The sequence below is a fragment of the Giraffa tippelskirchi genome, chromosome 5 (assembly GCF_054371585.1).
Source record: "Giraffa tippelskirchi isolate mGirTip1 chromosome 5, T2T-mGirTip1v1.2.pri, whole genome shotgun sequence".
Taxonomy (NCBI): Eukaryota; Metazoa; Chordata; class Mammalia; order Artiodactyla; family Giraffidae; genus Giraffa; species Giraffa tippelskirchi.
In genome coordinates this window covers 109,607,600-109,627,064 of record NC_137279.1, presented here as the reverse complement: position 1 = coordinate 109,627,064, position 19,465 = coordinate 109,607,600, and the positions used below count along the sequence as shown (strand labels likewise).

Here is a 19,465-nt window from a genome sequence, read left to right as displayed (position 1 = left end):
TCCTGATGGGAGAGACTTTTTGGGGGGCGGGAAACTGGGTCTTTTTCTGATGGGCGAGGCCATGCTAAGTAAATCTTTAATCCAATTTTCTGTTGATGGGTGGGGCTGTGTTCCCTCCCTGTTATTTGACCTGAGGCAAAACTATGGTGGAGGTAAAGAAGATAAAATTAAAATTCTCCAAGCCAGGCTTCAGCAATACATGGACCGTGAACTTCCAGATGTTCAAGCTGGTTTTAGAAAAGGCAGAGGAACCAGAGATCAAATTGCCAACATCCAATGGATCATCGAAAAAGCAAGAGAGTTCCAGAAAAACATCTATTTCTGCTTCATTGACTATGCCAAAGCCTTTGACTGTGTGGATCACAGTAAACTGTGGAAAATTCTGAAAGGGATGGGAATACCAGACCACCTGACCTGCCTCTTGAGAAACCTGTATGCAGGTCCAGAAGCAAGAGTTAGAACTGGACATGGAACAACAGACTGGTTCCAAATAGGAAAAGGAATACATCAAGGCTGTATATTGTCACCCTGCTTATTTAACTTATATGCAGAGTACATCATGAGAAATGCTGGGCTGGAGGAAGCACAAGCTGGAATCAAGATTGCCGGGAAAAATATCAAAAACCTCAGATATGCAGATGACACCACCCTTATGGCAGAAAGTGGAGAACTAAGGAGCCTCTTGATGAAAGTGAAAGAGGAGAGTGAAAAAGTTGACTTAAAGCTCAACATTCAGAAAACTAAGATCATGGTATCCAGTCCCATTACTTCATGGCAAATAGATGTGGAAACAGCGTCAGACTTTATTTTTTTGGGCTCCAAAATCACTGCAGATGGTGATTGCAGCCATGAAATTAAAAGACGCTTACTCCTTGGAAGGAAATTATGACCAACCTAGACAGCATATTGAAAAGCAGAGACATTACTTTGTCAACAAAGGTCCGTCTAGTCAAGGCTGTGATTTTTCCAGTTGTCATGTTTGGATGTGAGAGTTGGACTACAAAGAACACTGAGTGCAGAAGAATTGATGCTTTTGAACTGTGATGTTGGAGAAGACTCTTGCGAGTCCCTTTGACTGCAAGGAGATCCAACCAGTCAATCCTAAAGAAATCAGTCCTGAATATTCATTGGAAGGACTGATGCTGAAGCTGAAATTCCAATACTTTGGCTACCTGATGCGAAGAGCTGATTCATTTGAAAAGACCCTGGTGCTGGGAAAGATTGAGGACAGGAGAAGAAGGGGACAACAGAGGATGAGATGGTTGGATGGCATCACTGACTCAACGGACATGGATTTGGGTGGACTCCTGGAGTTGATGATGGACAGGGAAGCCTGGCATCTGCGGTTCATGGGGTTGCAGAGAGTTGGACACGACTGAGCGACTGAACTGAACTGAACTGAATGAAGATAATGGCAACCTCTTTCAAAAGGTCCCATGCAGCACTGCTACATTCAGTGCCCCCAACCCTGTACCAGGCCACCATCAACCCCCGCTTGCCTGGAGACTCCTGGACACTCACGGGCAAGTCTGGGTCAGTCTCTTGTGGGGTCACTGCTCCTTTCTCCTGGGTCTTGGTGCACACAGGTTCTGTTTGTGCCCTCCAAGAGTCTGTTTCCCCAGTCCTGTGTAAGTTCTGGCAGCTCTATGGTGAGGTTAATGGCGACCTCCTCCAAGAGGGCTTATGCCATACCCAGGTCTGCTGCACCCAGACCTGCGGCAGGCCACTGCTGACCGGTACCTTCTCAGGAGACACTCAAACACAGTTCTGGCTTAGTCTCTGTGGGGTCTCTGGGTCCTGGTGTGCCCAAGGTTTGTTTGAGCCCTCTGAGTGTCTTTGGTGGGTATGGGGTGTGATTCTAAATGTGATTTCGCCCCTCCTACCGTCTTGCTGGGGCTTCTCCTTTGCCCCTGGACGTGGGTTATCTCCTCACATGTGGGTTATCTCCTCAGATGTGAAAAACCACCACCAAATGGAAGATGTTAACTACTTGATGACCTGGAGCACATAGCCCCAGTCCTCCTGGAGTTGAAGGAGTGATAAAGTTAACCCCTGTGACACCACCCTGTTACCTCACTGTCAATCAATCAGAGAATTGTGCCTGAGCTGATCACACACTCTGTGACCCCTTCCCTCACTTGGCCTTTTTGTAGCTCAGTCGGTAAAGAATCTGCCTGCAGTACAGGAGACCTGGGTTCGATCCCTGGGTCAGGAAGATCCCCTGGAGAAGGAAATGGCAATCCACTCCAGTATCCTTGCCTGGAAAATCTCACAGACACAGGAGCCTGGTGGGCTGCAGTTCATGGGGTCGCAGAGTTGGGCACGACTGAGCGACTAACACTTATTTATTTACTAAAACCCTTCAGGAGCTGGGGGATTTTTTTGTGTGCCTGAGCCACCAGTCTCTTTGTATGGCCCTGCAATAAACCTTTCTCTTCTCCAAACTCTCACATTTCAGTTTGTTTGGCCTTACTGTGCCTTGGTCATATGAATTCACACTAACAATGGACTTCAGTGTTCTTGTTACGTTTTCCACAGCCTCTGCTTTAGAATAAAAAAATATTCCTCACACCCAAGCCTTTTCTTTGTTGATAGTTCAACACTCTCTATCTATATGTCCTGCTTGCTTCTGTGAGAGTGAGTGTAAATACACCACAGCATTCTCCGAAACAGAGGAAACAGGAGTATTTTCCTTAAACACATGCCTTGCAAGTGTGGCCCCATCAACGCTTACTGAACTCCAAGACAGAACAGAAGCTGGAGGTACACAGATGAGTAAATACGGTGTCTGCTCTGACGAGCTTAAGAGTCCACCAACTGATGGGGCTTCCTGTTAGGAGACTGGGAGTTGCCTTGCATTTGCAGGAGCCATAGACCAGCAGGACTTGCAGAGGAGGCCCAAGCTTGGCTCTGGAGTCCAATGGGCTCATGAAAGGTCCCGCAGCCCCTTAGTGTTTGCCACTCGGGAGGCACCTCTTCTGCCATTCCCCTTACTTGATGCCCAGAGACGATTAAAGATCCTTTTCTAATACCATAGCGGATACATCGCAAATCAGGATTTCGGACTTCAGAGCGTCTGCCCTCACTCCCTCCTAAGGAGCCACTGCGCCCTCCAGCGGAGAAACGGCGGTGGAACTCCAGGGGCGCCCCCTAAGCTGTGGACACCTTAAAGTCCTCCTTAAGGAGCTCGCTGTCTCCGACACCTCCCCTCGCGGAGTCCCGCCCCGACGCGCCTCGTCCTGTGGCACCAATTGGTTGGCTCCTGTGCGTGAAGACGTTGCGTCGTGGGGCGGGGCGAAGCAGCGTTGACCACAGGGCCTGTGTTCTGTGTCCTCGGCCGCCGCCCCCGCTGCCGCGCTGTATCCGCCCCTTGCCTGCCTTTAGAGGGTACTGGCGACAGCCGTTTCTCCGAGTGGTCGCGCAGCCGCCAGACGTCTCCGCCTAGCTGCTTTTTCTAGCTGGCTGCTGTTCTCGGCTGGGTCCAGGTCGCGGGGGGGTGGGGAGTAGGGAAAAATGGCGCCGGCGCCCCAAGGCGTTCGGGAGGAGCCGCCGCTGGAGTGTGGGTCAAGATTGCTTTCCCGGCTGCTCTTCCTCGCCCAGGCAGTGCTGCTTCTGCTGCCAGCCACCCGTGCAGGCCTCTGCCCCGTGCCCTGTTCCTGCCGCATCCCGCTGCTGGACTGCAGTCGCAGGAAACTACCAGCGCCCAGCTGGCGGGCGCTATCGACCTCGCTGCCCCCCGATGCAGTCAGCCTGTGAGTAGAGTTGCTGGGCGGGGACCAAAGGAAAGCCGGGGAGAGTGGGTGGGTGCTCCCCCTCCTAGAGGGGCAGGAGAGAGATGCCTGGCTGGAGGGTGCGGCCGGGAGCCTAAGTCCTGAAGGGAGATGCCATTGCGATGTTGTGAACTTTTCGGGAGGATGGTGGGAGCCTGAAATCCTGGTGTTAAGGTTCTGGAGACTTGTATGAAGACCACAGTTAAAATTCTTGGGACCAGGGAGTGTATGATTCCTGGCCTGGGAGGAGTTGGGGCGGGGATGTTGTTAAGGGCTCACTAGTTCTGTGCACCGGCATTGGCTGTGAATGGTTGGGGCTCCTCGGCCACTTTGGGCTGCATCATCCAATGCATCAGCTTGAATGATCCCCAGGTATGTGGTTTTATATCCTTATCATAAAGACTTATCTACTGTTTTCTGGCTGTCATTCACGTTTTGGCTAGTTTTTTGCTGTTTTTGATATTTAACTGGGTTAAAACTTCATGTATTACTACATCCAGTGCTACCTTGAACAAGCATTTTTATAAATAGCGTTTTCTACTTTAAGAGTCATTGTAAAGAAGAAGGCTTATCTTTGACAGAATTAAGTGATGTGCATTTCCTTGTGGCAAATAACCTAAAAATCAGTACTCTGTGTTTATGTATAAGAAGCAAGTACAATGGTTGGATGAATTCTTCTGGAGACTCCACTGCTGAGTGCTCATCTTGACAGGCCTGTGTTATACAGTGGCACCTGGAGAGCTCATTAGTCTGAGTCAGCCTGATGGCATTAGGAGCAACAGTAGGTATTAAATGCTGCAATTATGGAACTTCTTAACCACTAACATACAGTTATTTTCCTGCCACTAACTGAACAATGTATTTATTAATTGACAGACTTCTAATAGAGTCATTTCTAAAAAAAGTCCTGTCACACACAGGAAAAATAGCTCGAAGTGTGACTAAAGTATGAGGGGCTGTTGGATGTTTGACAGAAAACAACAAAATTCTGTAAAGCGATTATCTTTTGATTTAAAAAATTAAAAAAGAAATGTAATACAAATAGAATGTCTCTCTTTGCAGCAGTTAAAGCATTTATACATTTGCAAATAGGTTATGTTAGGAAAGAAAGCTACCTTGTAAATTCCTTGAGGAAATTAATGTTAACAAGCAAATGTTGTCATAGCATAGATCTGCAGTGTAATAAGGTGTTTTCTGTTGTTCTATGATAGTGACACCTTTAACTAATTCTGATTCTGTTGACACAAATAAAAGGTAAAAATTTATATCAGTGTGCAACATCGTCTGAATTAAACCTAGCATTATATCTTAGTTATGCAACAAGTACCTTTTCCTAAGAAATTCTTCAAACAGCTATCTGATTATGACAGACTAAATCTGGTGCAGGTTTAAAAACAACACAACTTCAGCTGTAACTGAAATAAATGTGGCCTACTTTTTAAGCTCATCCATTGGTAGATAAACAATAATTAGAAATAGTTTCATGTCGGATACATTTATTTTGTGTCGAGGTTTGATTTTTGTGTAATGAAGACAAATTGCCCAAAGCCAAATAAAATTCAAAAACTTTAAGTGTCTTCTAGTGAAATTGACATTTTCAGTTGAAGTGAAATGCCTTGGAGAGCAATTCTCTTGAAGAAATGTAATTGGATGGAAGTCTTACATTAGCAAAAGAACTCTTAGGATATTAAAAGATGGGATTGTGCTGTTTTAAACTGAGAAATATAACATTTTTAAAAAAATCAGTTGCTTTCAGCTACGAAACCACCAATGCACATGGGTTTCTTTATGTATTTTTGAATCTTTAAAACACATGCAGTGCTTTAAATTATTAATGATTCAAACTCAAATGCTGTAACTTGTGGTAGTCATCAGAAAGTTGGTAGACAAAATTCATTAATCCTGGGTTCAAAAATATGTATCTGTCCCCGGTTACAGGCTTCCCAGGTGGCTTACTGGTAAAGAATCCGCCTGCCAATGCAGGGGATGCAGGTTCGATCCCTGAGTTAGGAAGGACCACTCCAGTATTCTTGCCGCGAAAATCCCATGGACAGAGGACCTGGCAGGCTACAGTCCATAGGTTCACAAAGAGTTGGACATGATTTACTGACTTAATATAAACACCCCCAGTTACTGACACAGAGCCCCTGAAACCCTTGTAATTTCCAAAGTGACAGGAGAACTAGGAGCGCCTTTCATTTTTGTGTTTGGTCTTTGACCTTGATTCCTGACACAGAACTCATACATCTCTTAGAATTTTCTGGGTGATAGGAATGTCTTTTGACCAAATGAAGTGACTTTTAGTTGGCTTCTGGATGGCTTCAGGATGGGGGCTGGTCACCAGAAAGACTAAGCCGTGATTAGAAGCTTGGAACTTTCAGCCCCATCTCCCCTCCCCATCCTCCTGAAAAAGGAGAGGGGCTAGAGATTGAGGTAGTATTTGATCATGCCTGTGTGATGAAGCCTTCATAAAAGTCCTAAAGTATGGAGTTCAGAGAGCTACTAAGCTGGTGAACACATCTACTGGTTATGCTGTGAGGGTGGTACATCCCAACTCCATGGAGACAGAAGCTCCTGCACTGGACCCTTCTGGATCTCACCCTCTGTATGTCTTCATCTGGCTCTTCATCTGTGTCCTTTATTGTATTTTTATTATATACTAAACCAGTAAATGTAAGTAAGTGTTTTCCTGAGTTCTGTGAGCTGCTTTAAGCAGGTGGTTGAATCCAAGGAGGTGGGTCTCAGGAACTTCCAATTTATACCAAGTTGACAGAAGTTGCAGGCAACATGAGGACTTGTGATTGGTGTCTAAAGTGGGAGGCTGTCTTGTGGGACTGAGCCCTTAAGCAGTGAGGTCTTCACTAATGCCAGTTAGTGTCAGAATTGAATTGAATTGGAGGATATCCAGTTGGTGAAGGAGAACTGGTTGGTGTTGGGGGGAAAAAAGCACACATCTGGTCAGAAGTACTAATGTGTGAGTAAAGGAAAAAAATTTTTTGCTTAATCAAACTTTAGTCAGGCTCCTGAACCTTATCCTGGACCATTTCTGCACATTCTTGTAAAATGCAGTTTTAGCAGTATCTCTGCTGAGTCAGTGTAGTGGGAATCCCCCATCCTCAGTGTCTGATCAGATTCCTTCACCTATACCACCCCCCAGGTGATATTTGATTACCCTGGCCTGTCTTCAGCAAGAATCCTGTTGGGTCTGTTTAGTTAAAAACCCCCTTACCCTGATGTTTACTCTTAAGTAGTTTTCCATTCACCAACCCTACTTTGCTTCTTAGCTGTGAGTTTCCTCTTATTCATGGAGTATTCAGAGTTAAGCCCAATCTCTTTTCCCAAACTTCAAAACTTCTTTGCAGTGGTTCCTATATGGAGAAAGCCTCATCCCCAGAAGTCTTCCTTACCATGGTTTAACAAGTATCATTGAATATTTTTTTCCTTTTAACAGTTTGTGGTGCCACAACTCGGGATAGGATCAGATTCATCATTGGACCCCCGGACCTCTCACCCAGGACCCTAAGTGCATACCTTTGAAGTCTTTATCTTCACTCCTGACTGATTGATCGGGGATCCATTGGTGAGTCCGACTCCTGAACCATTGCACTGGACAAACATCTGGGGAAGCTGGTAAGGACAGATTTAGATTTAAGAGTCTTGAGTACAGTTGACCTTGAACAACATGGGTTTGAACTGTAAATAAATACTCCAGTACTACACGGTCCATGGTTGGTTGAATCCACAGATGCAGAACCTTGAATACAGAGAAACCTCATGTTTGGAAGGCAATTAAAAGTTACCTGTGGATTTTTAACTTTGCAGATGGTCAGTGCCCCTAACCTTCATCTTGTTCAGAGGTCAACTGTATGCTCAAGAAAATGGGATAGAGTCCTAGATAAACACAGGCTGGGTTAGAGTCCCAGGTTCTGTGTTTGTAAGAAAGCTCAGTTAGAGTCCTAGGCTTCTTTGTTTGAACCGTACTTACTGGCCTGGAAATCTCTTCTTCCTGGCTCTGTTTTTCCTGAGTGGGGATTATTCCTTGACTCCTTATGCTGGAAATCTTTCTTCCTGGCTGTCTGTGAGGCCTCTCTCTCTTGGGTCCTACTTCTTCCATGAGAACTTATCAGATGGCTCAAACCCCCTTCTTGAATCCCTGCTGACTCTGTCTGCCTCCATTCTTGTTGGCATGCTTTTATTGAGGATAATGTGGAATTTCACTGACTTCTTTGGGAAACTTGAGATCTCTCTACACTGGCCTCTCTAAGACCTCTCCTTTCTCTTTGCTTCTGCTCCTCCTTTGCTCTCTTAACCGCCTTCAGTCTTCCTTCCAATTCCCTTGAATCCCATGATGCGTGTGTGCGTGCTAAGTCACTTAAGTTGTGTCCGACTTTTTGCAACCCCAGAGACTGTAGCCTGCCAGGCTCCTCTGTCCATGGGATTCTCCAGACAAGAATACTAGAGTGGATTGCCATTCCCTTCTCCAGAGGATCTTCCTTACCCAGAGATTGAACCCATGTCATGTCTCTTACGTCTCCGGCATTGGCAGGCAGGTCTTTACCACTAGCGCCACCTGGGATATGTCTCCCTCCAAATCCCTTCATCCTTCATCCCTGTGTCCACCCTGCCAAACCTTTTCCTACCTCCATCTTTATAGTCACTTGAACTTTGGACCACCTGCTCTCCACTGAAGACTATTAAGGCACTTAGGGACCCCCAAAAACAACTGAAAAAGAAAAAGGCTAATTGGAAATACACTGGGTGTTTTCACCAGTTGAATGGGCTTTGGAGACATCCAGATAAGTCTCTTGATATCTCCTCAGTCAACACCTAAAAAATTTGGTCCATAGTCTCCATATGATTATATATCAGGGCAAGGGAAGGTGGTCTGTACAAAACCAGTAAACAGATAACCTTAACTTGTCCCATTTGCCATAAACACAACTCACATAAAAATACAGTGAAAATACAAGAGGTTATTATTTTATGTAAACCAGTGAGTTTGTATTTCTGTGTTTACTAACTTAGGACTAAAATTTTCCAGTGAAAACTGAGATCTCTTAGAATCTGTGTGTATGTTTATGTAGGTTTGTATATATGTTGTAGATATGTGAATTTTTCTATTTCTAGATATTGCCAAATTAATTTATAAAATCCAGTCCTGTTCAAATTGGCTTAGAGATAAGTGAGCAATTACATAAGTATTCCTGATGCAAAACTAGAATCCCAGAGTTTTATTGGATTATTGATCCGATCCTTTTAAGATCTGCTCAGCAGTTGTTGTGCGTGGGCTTAGTTGCCCAGTGGCGTGTGGGATCTTCCTGGACCAGGGATAGAATGCTTGTCCCCTGCAAGTGGATTCCTAACCACTGGACCACCAGGGAAGTCCTTCCTTTGCCTTTTAAGTAATCTGTCTAGGAAACAGAGATTTTGTATCTTATCAAAATAATTTCCTGTATTTCATGTTGTCTTTTTCAGATCTTTGATTACTTTAAAAAATTGAGTTTTCTCTTATTAGAAGAGCTATTTTTTTTTAAGCAACTGTGACTTTCTGTATTTGCCTTTGAAATCTTTTTCCACTTTGTTTAAATGGATAACTAAGTACTGTTTCACAATGACCTGTGATCTTAGTCAGATTTTTAAAACTTTTTGATATTTTTGACCTCACAAAATCAAATTCTGAATGGAATCTGTTTGATTTCAAGCTAACTTTGAGACTTTCCAGAGGGTCCCTGGAAAATCTCACAGGATATATCTCTCACCTTGTAAAAGGATACATTAAACTAATTAGATTTATTTGATATTTTAAATTGCATGAGAAGCATAGTAAAGAAATGAGGACAAACCTTAGGTTATACATGTATGAGTATAAGTTACTAATATAGGTGTTTCAGAAAAGTTATGAAGTTCATAGAGATATGAAATAGCTTTGTTTGGTTATTATGTTGAAGTATTGTATGCCACGGAGATAACTAATTTTCCTTATCAAATGAACTCTCATCAGAACTTCAATCATAGCCATTTTAAGTCTTTTTTCATTCATGAACAAGTTATTGTTTTACTCTCCTTCTCTGAAAGTATAAACAGTCAGCCACAGGCAAGAATGCTCCATGATGGCATCAGGAAAGCCATGCCACAAGACTGAGAATTTCCAGAAGTAATGAAGCTGATGAATTGATAAAACTGTTAACCCAAGATCAAGTAGAATAAGAATTAATTACGTCAGACTGAATAAACTAATGAGAATGGTTATAATTTTTTATCACTCTTTATTTGAAGCAATGCTGGTTCTTTAATGTTTTTTTCTTTAGATTTAAATAACCTTTTTCTTTTGTCTTGTGTTATGTATAGCTTACAACAGTAATACCTTTGTGAACAAAGAAGAAACAATTACTTTTTCTCCCTACCTGGTTCCTCCAGAATTCAGAAACTTTTAGCTAGTATTCTTATTTTCATGACAATGTAGTAATTTGAATAAGTTCAATAATATGCTCTTGTAACAGTATCCAACTTGGAAATGATTGATATATTGCTGTGGCTTTGATTGAAATGTTATATTTAAGAGTGAACTGTGTATGGAATCTGGTTTAAGCTACCAAAGTTGAGTTCATGGACCAGTGTTCTTGGGAAAACTGGCCTAGTATCTGGCTGATAAGGTTCCCAACCTCATGAGTAAGGATGAGTAAGGAAAGTTGCTTCTGGGCTGGCTCAGGACCCTTAGGATATCTTGGGGACCCCAAGAAAAGCGAAATTCACCTGAATTCTGAGGAGTGCAAGATGAAAGTCTGGTGGCTACTTCCTGAGCTGTCTTCCTAGCCTCGAGAGGCTTTTAAAAGCCTAATCTGAGTTTCCTTTTGGCAAATTTCAGTAGAACCAACTCAAAAAGAGCCTACTTATATGGTCAGTCAGTATTCTTGCTGAATGTAAATAATCAGGACTAGTCTAATGAGATCAGAATTTGCAAACAAGAATTAAAAGGTTGACTGTAGAGAGAAAGTTTTTTGTTTCAGTATAAAACTGTAGTGCAGTCTTGTGAATTCTGTCTTGCACATTGGCCAGTCCTTACCACATTCTCAATTCTAGTTTTCTCTGATATCTGGCTATGATGCACCAAACTGATATTTCCAGTTTTTCTCCCACCCTCCTGACGTGGCATCCCTGAGCACTAAAATTTCCCTTTTCCTGAAATTCTGCAAGATGAAGCTGGATGACTTGGTATAAACTTAAAAAAAAAACCACCACAACACCTTGTATCTGGGCACCCTCTGTGCCTCCTGAACACTTAGTGCCATCATCAGAGACGTTCAAACTGCAAACCAGGAAACTTCTTCAGGTGACCACTGCCATCCTCACACTACCATTAAAAGATGCTTCAAGTTCAAAATCTAAGAATCCCAACTGGCTGCGTCTGGATTGAGAAACTGGGTATCTAGCTATAAATTTTGGTTTATTTTCATAGAGACTGCCATTATTAAATGCTTGACTGCTGGCACCATTGAGGAAATATCCAGTAATACCAAGTCTCCACAGGTTTACCCTGGTCCTTAATGAGAAAAAGACCACTGAATGAGAAAATAGACTTGTGTTTCTCTTTTCCTTGAACAGAAAGGGGCCTGACAAAGATTCTTTGACTAAATTTTAATTGGACTCCTGAACCACCACCTACTAGGCTCATCTGTATACTTCCTTGTAAAATGCACTTTTAGCAAGAATCCTGCTAAGTCAGTTTAGCAGTAAACCCTTGATATCTGATCACCCTTGATGTATGATCTGGTTTCTCATCTTCTGCCATCTTTCAGGTGATGTCTGATCACCATGGTTTGTCTTCAGCAAGAATCCACTTAGGTCTATTTAGCCAGAACCCCCCTTACCCTTGTTTCCAGTTTTCCATCCATTGACCTTGTCTGTCCACCCTGCTTCGTGGCTACAAATTTGTATTAGCCCATACAGTATTTGGAGTTGAGCTCAATTTCTTCCCTCACTGCAGAATTTCATCATTTTAGTCTCTGTACTCATAAAGATAACCTGCATCGCCTTGAATAAAGTCTTTCTTACCAGGTTTTAACAAGTGTCATTGATTATTTTTTCTTTTAGCACAAGGAGTTTTTCCTGGACATATGGTATCACAGGAGGGAGACTTGCTAGAATGGACCGGGCTCATGGAAACATGGTTTGGGAAGAGAAAGGATAAAAGGCAGGGGATGCAGAACCTTTAATTCCTGGGAGAGCATGTGGTCACCCATGGTATGGAGCAGCAGCTTTGCTGCTCTCAGTTACTAAAGGTGAAAGTCACCAATGGAATTTAGAGATGGATCCAATCCCCAGCTTGTTGGTCCACTGGCTGCATAAGGAAATGGAAACTAACAAGAAGAAGGTGAAATGTTTAATCTCTTGGTTATTGTGATAACCAGCTTATAATAGCTGACATTGAAATAATGTAATATAATGAGTAAGAGCTAAAATTGAAATTAAAAGAGTCCTGAGTCAAACCTTGATGTTGGACCAAGGTCAGATATCACTAAGTCAGAGCTTTGGTCATTGGCCTCAAAGCTGCTCGCCAAGGAAAAAATTATGCAAGGACAGCAGAAAGTACCTCTTAGACCCTGGTCACCAAGAATGTAGTCAGGGTGGGAGGAGAGGAAAACCAAGAAACTACTGAAATCAAGGAGTAGAGTGTGAAGAAGACGTTTGCTGTTGTGGATCAGTAATACTAGCTTACTGAATACCAGGGAATACCCTGAAGAACCTTTATTAAAGTGGATTGTGGAGTAATTAATTTAGGAGCAGTATCTGGTTTTAGATGCTACAATGGGAAAAAGCATGTTTGAGTTGATGAAGGACTCACAGCTTACCATGAAACAATCACTGGTGGCCATATGTGATTCAGACACAAAGCAGTTTATTCCTGAGGGAACAGCCAGCCTAATGGATTGGACAGAAGCCACTGTAAGGTCTCTTTATCCCTGAAAAAGAGGACTGCCCACCTCCTCCAATAAATATCAAGTGAAAGCAAACAGTGTGTTTCGTATATTAGCCGTGTGGGTTTATCTTTCTGATAATTGAGATAGTCACCGGCTGAATATGTTTGTTACCCAGTCCATGGTAAATGCTGTGATTGAGGGGGAACTCTTATATGGGCAACCCATATAACCTTACTGCTGCAAAGCCAAGGGACAGATGTGGAAGCCTTTTGCATTTGCTGCTTCAGCTTGCCCTCTGGAGCTTAAGTAAGTAAGTAAGTAAGTGTTAGTTGCCCAGTCTTGCCCAACTCTTTGCGGCCCCATGGACTGCAGCCCACCAAGCTCCTCTGTCCATGAGATTTTCCAGGCAACGATACTGGAGTGGGTCACCATTTCCTTCTCCAGGGGATCTTCCCAACCCAGGGATTGAACCTGGGTCTCCTGCACTGCAGGCAGATTCTTTACTGACTGAGCTACAAGGGATCTTACATAGATGCCAATGAAAACATGAGGTTAGTAATAATGAGGAAAGGCAAAGGAGAGAGTCAAGGAACTGATCTTAGCAAGGTGAACATTTTTAAACAGGTTTTAGAAATGTGGGGAATAAAGCAAATATTTTTAGCAAAACAGAGGAAATAGGGAAGAATCATGGGATCCAACTCATGGAAAGCAGAATGGAGAATGGAAGGCTTTAGATGACTTTTAAGAAATGGGATGAATAAAATGGACTTTAATGGGGTGGAAACAAAGGCTTTAATACTGCACTATCCAAGGATGGGCAGGCTGAAGGGACCTCTTTCTGATCCCTGAAGAGTAAAGGGCCTTGAATCTGCTTTGTTTAGTTTGAAGAAGTCTAAAAGTCCAAAGACTGAGATTGCAGTGAGAAACATGACCAGCAAATGCTTGGGTCATTGGCTAGGCAGATTAAATGGGATAAAAATTGACCCAAAGGGGGACTTCTCTGGCAGTCCAGTGGTTAGGATGCCACACTTCCCACTTCCACTGCAAGGAGTGTAGGTTTGATCCCTGGTCGGGGAACTAGTATCCTGCATGCCTTGTGGCATGGATGAAAAAAAAAAATTGACAAAGAGGACCAGGATCCCTTGGCTCAGCCTATGGTGGGAGTACCCTGAAACCTTTTGTAGTAGAGTGGATAATGGTCAGAAGGCAGAGAATTTCCCAGGATTTTTTGATAGAGCATCTTGCCCTGTGGTACCAAAATCATTTGTGAAACCTGATGCAGCTGAGAACATAAAAACATAAGAGTTGATAGGATTGTGAAAGTAGGAATGTTTAAACAGACTTTATGTAAAAAAGCTGTATCTCCTTTATCTGAATATTTTATGGGAATGGGTGTTACATCTGGATGGGGATTGCTTCCCTTACTTAGTTTTGTAAAATGAAAACCTGTTAATATCAGCCCTAGTGGAGGCTACAGTTAAGAATGTAAGGTGAAAGTTTGTAGGAGAATGATACGTTTGATCACACTTATACCTGATTATATAATGAGGATGGACATTGTATCTGATCAGGGAATGTTTCCTCTACCACATAGTATCATAAAACAGAAGGCATGTAAATCTACCCTTCAAGCAATATGAATTGAACCTGCTAAGTGGGAACCAATGAGATGGACCAAGCCCACACAACATAGGGTAGAAGCTGGAGTGTTGGTGTGAACAAATTGTCTGTGTGATAGCCCTTTGTGTACCTGAATGCCTCCCAGCAACAACTACTAGAACTTTATAGACTGCAGAATTCCCAGTTAAAGGGTAGTTATTGGCTTGCTATTGGACATTAATTGAAACTGCCACTATGTCTAAAACTCATAAAGTAATCTTGAAATGTGAAATAGTCATGATGTCTTGCATAATGCCTGATAAACACTCCGGGGGAGGGCAGTGCCCAGAAGAGGAATAAAGTGGAAATGGTTTACACAGGATCATACTGCCTGGGGAGTGTGAGGAGGAGATCCTGAAGAGTAGGGAGCCTCTTTCCCCTAGGACTGGCTCTGGAACTGTGTGAGGAGCTGCTGGGTTCTGTTGTCACCTAGCAGTGTCCTATAACTGACCAACAAAGAGTTGCTTAGTTTGTGAATGACAGTTGCAAGGTGAATGGACAGCATCCTATTTGGAAAGCCACCACTGATTGAAGAAGGTAAGGACATTAGCTAAGTGGGCTGAATTGCATGCTGTTTTCCTAGAGTCTTCTTCTTTCCTAGAGTAAGGATTGAACAGTGGTAAAAACCCCCTATTTTTGAGTTTGACTCATGGGCAGTGGCCTGTGGCCAGGCTATATAGTCAGGCAGAAGAGCAGTGAAAACCTGGCCTATTTAAGGGATGCCCTTAAGGGGCAGAGCCCTGTGGGAATTACTGTGGGAATTTGAAGGGTGCATTAAAGTAGGACTTTCTTGATGCCCACCAGGAGAAGCCCCTTCTAGGTTCAGAAGGGGATTAGGATCAATAAGCAAATACGCCTGCGTGCTTTCTTGAGGTAGCCACCTGGGTCCCTGAATGAGTGGATATGGGGACACTGCAGGAATGCAGAGATAGTCTGAATCTGTAGACACAATTCTCTTGTACCCCTGAGGCACAAAATGACAGTAATCATTGACAGAATAATGTTCTGTCTTTAAGCAAAAGAGACAAAGACAGCAGATGGTTATGTCAGATTGCTCTGGTGGAAAGGCTTGCACATAGCTGGTAAGTGAGCCTGGTGCTGGTAGGTCTGAGGGGCTACAGATGAGTCCTGATAGAGTAGACACTGACTCTGGACCAGACTTTGCTTACATGATGGTAGATGCCAATGTTCAAGAGTGCTTTAAAAGAACCAGAAGAGAAGATAATTGTACCAATTGGGATGGCCGACCATCATTTCTTCAGACCAAAGAATATACTTACAGCCCATAGTGTCCCAACAGTGGACAGAGAGAGAGCCTCCTCAGGGTACTAGTTTGATGGAGAACCGGAATGGGCAATTAAAACATTTGTTATCTAAGATGGGGGAGATAAAGACGGGAAGGGCTGGCTTATATACCATCAAAGTGTACTCACAACACGGGGTGTGGTTAAGGGAGTGGCTGTATTCTTCAGAGTTCTCTTTTGGTGAGTCTGGGAAAGAGGGTATGGAATGACTATGCAATTCTTACCAAGGGAGAAGAATGCTGGTGTAATAACTATACTTTTTTCTTTTTTCTCCATATCATATCAACTTTTTTCACCTGCTTGATGCAGTGGCTACCAGGACCAGGGCTGCAAATACAAGTGCTGGAAATGGATGATTCTTACGCAAGAAACTAACTCTAATTTAAAATTTGGGGTCACAGTTCCTAAGTGTCTAGTGAGGTGTGTTGTCCTTTCATTCCATCTCACAAAATTGAGGTCAACAGTGAATGTCTCTATATTGCCTGGTGGTAGAAATAGCCCAGAAGTTCTGTACCTATGTAACCTTACCCTAAATGAATGAGTGGATTGAAGGGGAAGAACTTGCTAAACTAGTATTACTGTTTGCTATCTAGATCAGCACAGTGGCGGAACCTGATGTGTCTTCTAAAGTTGGAAGAGTTTGGGTTGGAAAAGCTGAAGATAAAGGAATAAATGGATTGTTACAGTGAGGGAAATCCAATATTAAGACCTCAGAAGGGCTCAGAGTAGTAGATGATATCATATCTTAGTTCAGTTACATCAGACAACTAAAAGAATGAAATCATATGTTTGCCTAGACCATTCCTGCGTTTGGAACCTGACAAGATTAACTGGAAGCCTGCAAACCCAAGTGGCCTTGCCTGGAAATTATTTTTCATATCATATGATGACGGATGGTCCAGTTATTAATGACTGAATGGGATTCTAACAATGTCCCAGTGCCTTTTTTGAGTTGTGCATCATTTTGCTGTAAGGAGGGGTTGGCCAGAGACCAAGAGTGTGGGCTGTGAAATAACAGAAAATATGTAAATTGATCTCTGCCTCAGGTTCCTGGCACAGAGCTCCTGAAATCCCCATGATTTCCAAAGTGAAAAGAGTGTTTGGAATGCCTGCTGGTCTAATATTTGTTCTTTGACCCTGATTCCTGACACACATCTCCTACACCTCTTGGGATTTTGTGGGTGATAGGAGTGTCTTTTGACCTAATGAGGTGACTGTTAGTAGGCTCTGGATAGCTTCAGGATGGGGGCTGGTCACCAGAAAGACCAAGCTGTGGTTAGAAGCTTGGAAATTTTTCAGCTGCATTCCCCTGCCCCCTGCATCCTCCTGAAGGAGGGGAGGGGGTAGAGATTGAGGTAGTACTTGATCATGCCTGTGTGATGAATCCACCATAAAAATCCTAAAAGTATGGAGTTGAGACAGCTTCTAAGTTGATGCACACACCTGCTGGTAGGTATGCTGTGAGGGTGGTTCATCCCACCTCCACGGAGACTGAAGCTCCTGCACTGGACCCTTCTGGACCTCCGCCTGTGTGTATCTTCATCTGGCTGTTTATCTGAGTTCTTTATCGTATTTTCTTATTATATAGTAAACTAGTAAACATAATTGTTTTCCTGAGTTCTGTGAACTGTTCTAGCAGGTGTTTGAATCCGAGGAGGGGGTCATGGAAACCTCCAGTTTGTAAGCCAAGTCAGACAGAAGTTGTGGGTAACACAACCATCTTTTTGTGATTGGTGTCTGAAGTGGGGATGGGGGCAGTCTTGTGGGACTAAACCCTTAACTTATGGGGTCAGCACTAACTCTAGTTAGTGTCAGAATTGAATCATAGGATATCCAGTGCATGTTGGAGAATTGGTTCGTGTGGGGGGAAAAACCCCAAAATATCTGGTGTCAGGAGCATTGTGTGTGTGAGTAAAGATAAATTTTTTTTTTTCCTGGACAGAAACTTTATTTATTATTAGATACTGTCTTAAAAAAATTTGTTTTATATTATAGTTGATTTACAGTGTTGTGTTTCAAGTGCACAGCAAAAGGATTCATTATATATATATATATATATACATGTACATATATATATACACACATATATCTATTCTTTTTCAGGTCCTTTTCACATGTAGATTATTACAGAATATTGAGTAGAATTCCCTTTGCTGTACAGTAGATCCTTGTTGATTATTTTATATATAGTGTATATTTTTTAATCCCAAACTCCTTCCCTGCCATGTTTCCCCTTTGGTAACAGTAAGTTTGTTTTCAAAGTCTGTGATTCTTTCTGTTTTGTAAATAAGTTCATTTGTACTTTTTTTCTTTTTTAGATTCCACATATAAGCAGTATGTGATATTTGCCTTTCTCTATCTGACTTACTTAGTATGATAATCTCTAGGTCCATCCATGTTGCTGCAAATGGCATTATTTAATTCCTTTTTATGGGTGAATAATATTCCACTGTCTATATGTACTACATTGTCTTTATCCATGCCTCTGTCAGTGGACATTTAAGTTGCTTTTGTGTCTTGGTTGTTGTAAATAGTGCTGCAGTGAACATTGGGATGCGTGTATCTTTTCAAACTGTGGTTTTCTCTGTATATATGCCCAGGAGTGGGATTGCTGGATCATATGATAGTTCTAGTTTCAGTTTTTTAAGGAATCTCCATACTTTTCTCCATAATGGTTGTACCAGTTATAGGTACTGGTTTTTTGGGGGTTTTTTTGGTCATGTTACTCGATTTGCAGGATCTTAGTTCCCTGACCAGGGATAGAAGCCAGGCCCCTCAGTGAAAGCACTGAGTCCTAATCACTGGACCGCCAGGGAATTCCGTAGATACTGTCTTTGCATCTGTATGTCAGAAACTTCTAAATTTTTTTTGGTTATTTAAAAACTCACTGGATTCTTCATGAGTGCAGAGGTCTGTATCACATTGTTCTGATTTTACACCCCTACCACACCCCATACACAGAGAATTGAAGGACCAACTGTATTAGTCAATTTTTTGCTTGTTTCAAGTAAAGGGCATTAGAACCCCTCTTCTCCAACATTTATTTGTTTTTATGGTCATGATTACTGTGATATTGATTGAATGGTTTGCCTTGGAAACGAACAGAGATCATTCTGTCATTTTTGAGATTGCATCCAAGTACTGCATTTTGGATCTAGAGAAGGAAATGGCAGCCCACTCCAGTACTCTTGCCTGGAAAATCCCATGGACAGAGGAGCCTGGCAGGCTACAGTCCATGGGGTCACAAAGAGTCAGACACGACTGAGCGACTTCACTCACTCATACTCCCCTGCGTGCGAAGTCGCTTTGGTTGTGTCCAATTTGTTGCAACACTATGGACTGTAGCCCGCCAAACTCCTCTGTCCATGGAATTCTCCAGGCAAGAATACTGGAGTGGGTTGCCATGCCCTCCTCTAGGGGATCTTCCCAACCCAGGGATTGAACCCACTTCTCTTATGTCTCCTGCATTGTCAGACAGGTTCTTTACCATAGATTGGGAATCCCATAGACTCCCCTACCTAAACCTATTTCCTGACTCTTCTCCAGTGAGATATCCAAGGAGCTATCCAACAATCGACTAGTATGTCTTGTTGTGTTTATCTAACACTTCACTTTTAAAATCTAATTTTAGAAAACATGCATAAATTATAAAAGGGCATGTATTCTTATTAAAAGAAATAAGCAAAACAGAGGTGAATTAAATAGAAAAGCATCCATCCCTTCTACCCCTTCTATCCTACCTTCCTGTGGCGCAAATAGGGATTTATAGGAACTTCATTTTGATAATGAACACTGTTCAGTGACATTTTGGTGT

The 19,465-nt window shown here is 42.7% G+C and overlaps 1 protein-coding gene across 31 annotated transcripts in view; it reads left to right on the top strand.

Moving 5' to 3' along the window:
- Nucleotides 1-3,281: 3,281 nt before the first annotated feature.
- Nucleotides 3,282-19,465, top strand: part of LRIG2 (leucine rich repeats and immunoglobulin like domains 2) — a 104,443-nt gene continuing 88,259 nt past the window's right edge. For 18 of the 31 annotated variants that reach the window (XM_081493431.1, XM_081493432.1, XM_081493430.1 and 15 more), the window contains exon 1: nucleotides 3,282-3,752. In XM_081493431.1, coding sequence (XP_081349557.1) covers nucleotides 3,514-3,752 — 239 coding nt within the window. In that variant the 5' untranslated portion in view covers nucleotides 3,282-3,513. Of the gene's footprint in view, nucleotides 3,753-7,221; nucleotides 7,401-15,960; nucleotides 16,072-19,465 lie in introns of those variants that run through there. The other 13 variants (XM_081493412.1, XM_081493413.1, XM_081493410.1 and 10 more) reach the window with 3 other exon arrangements.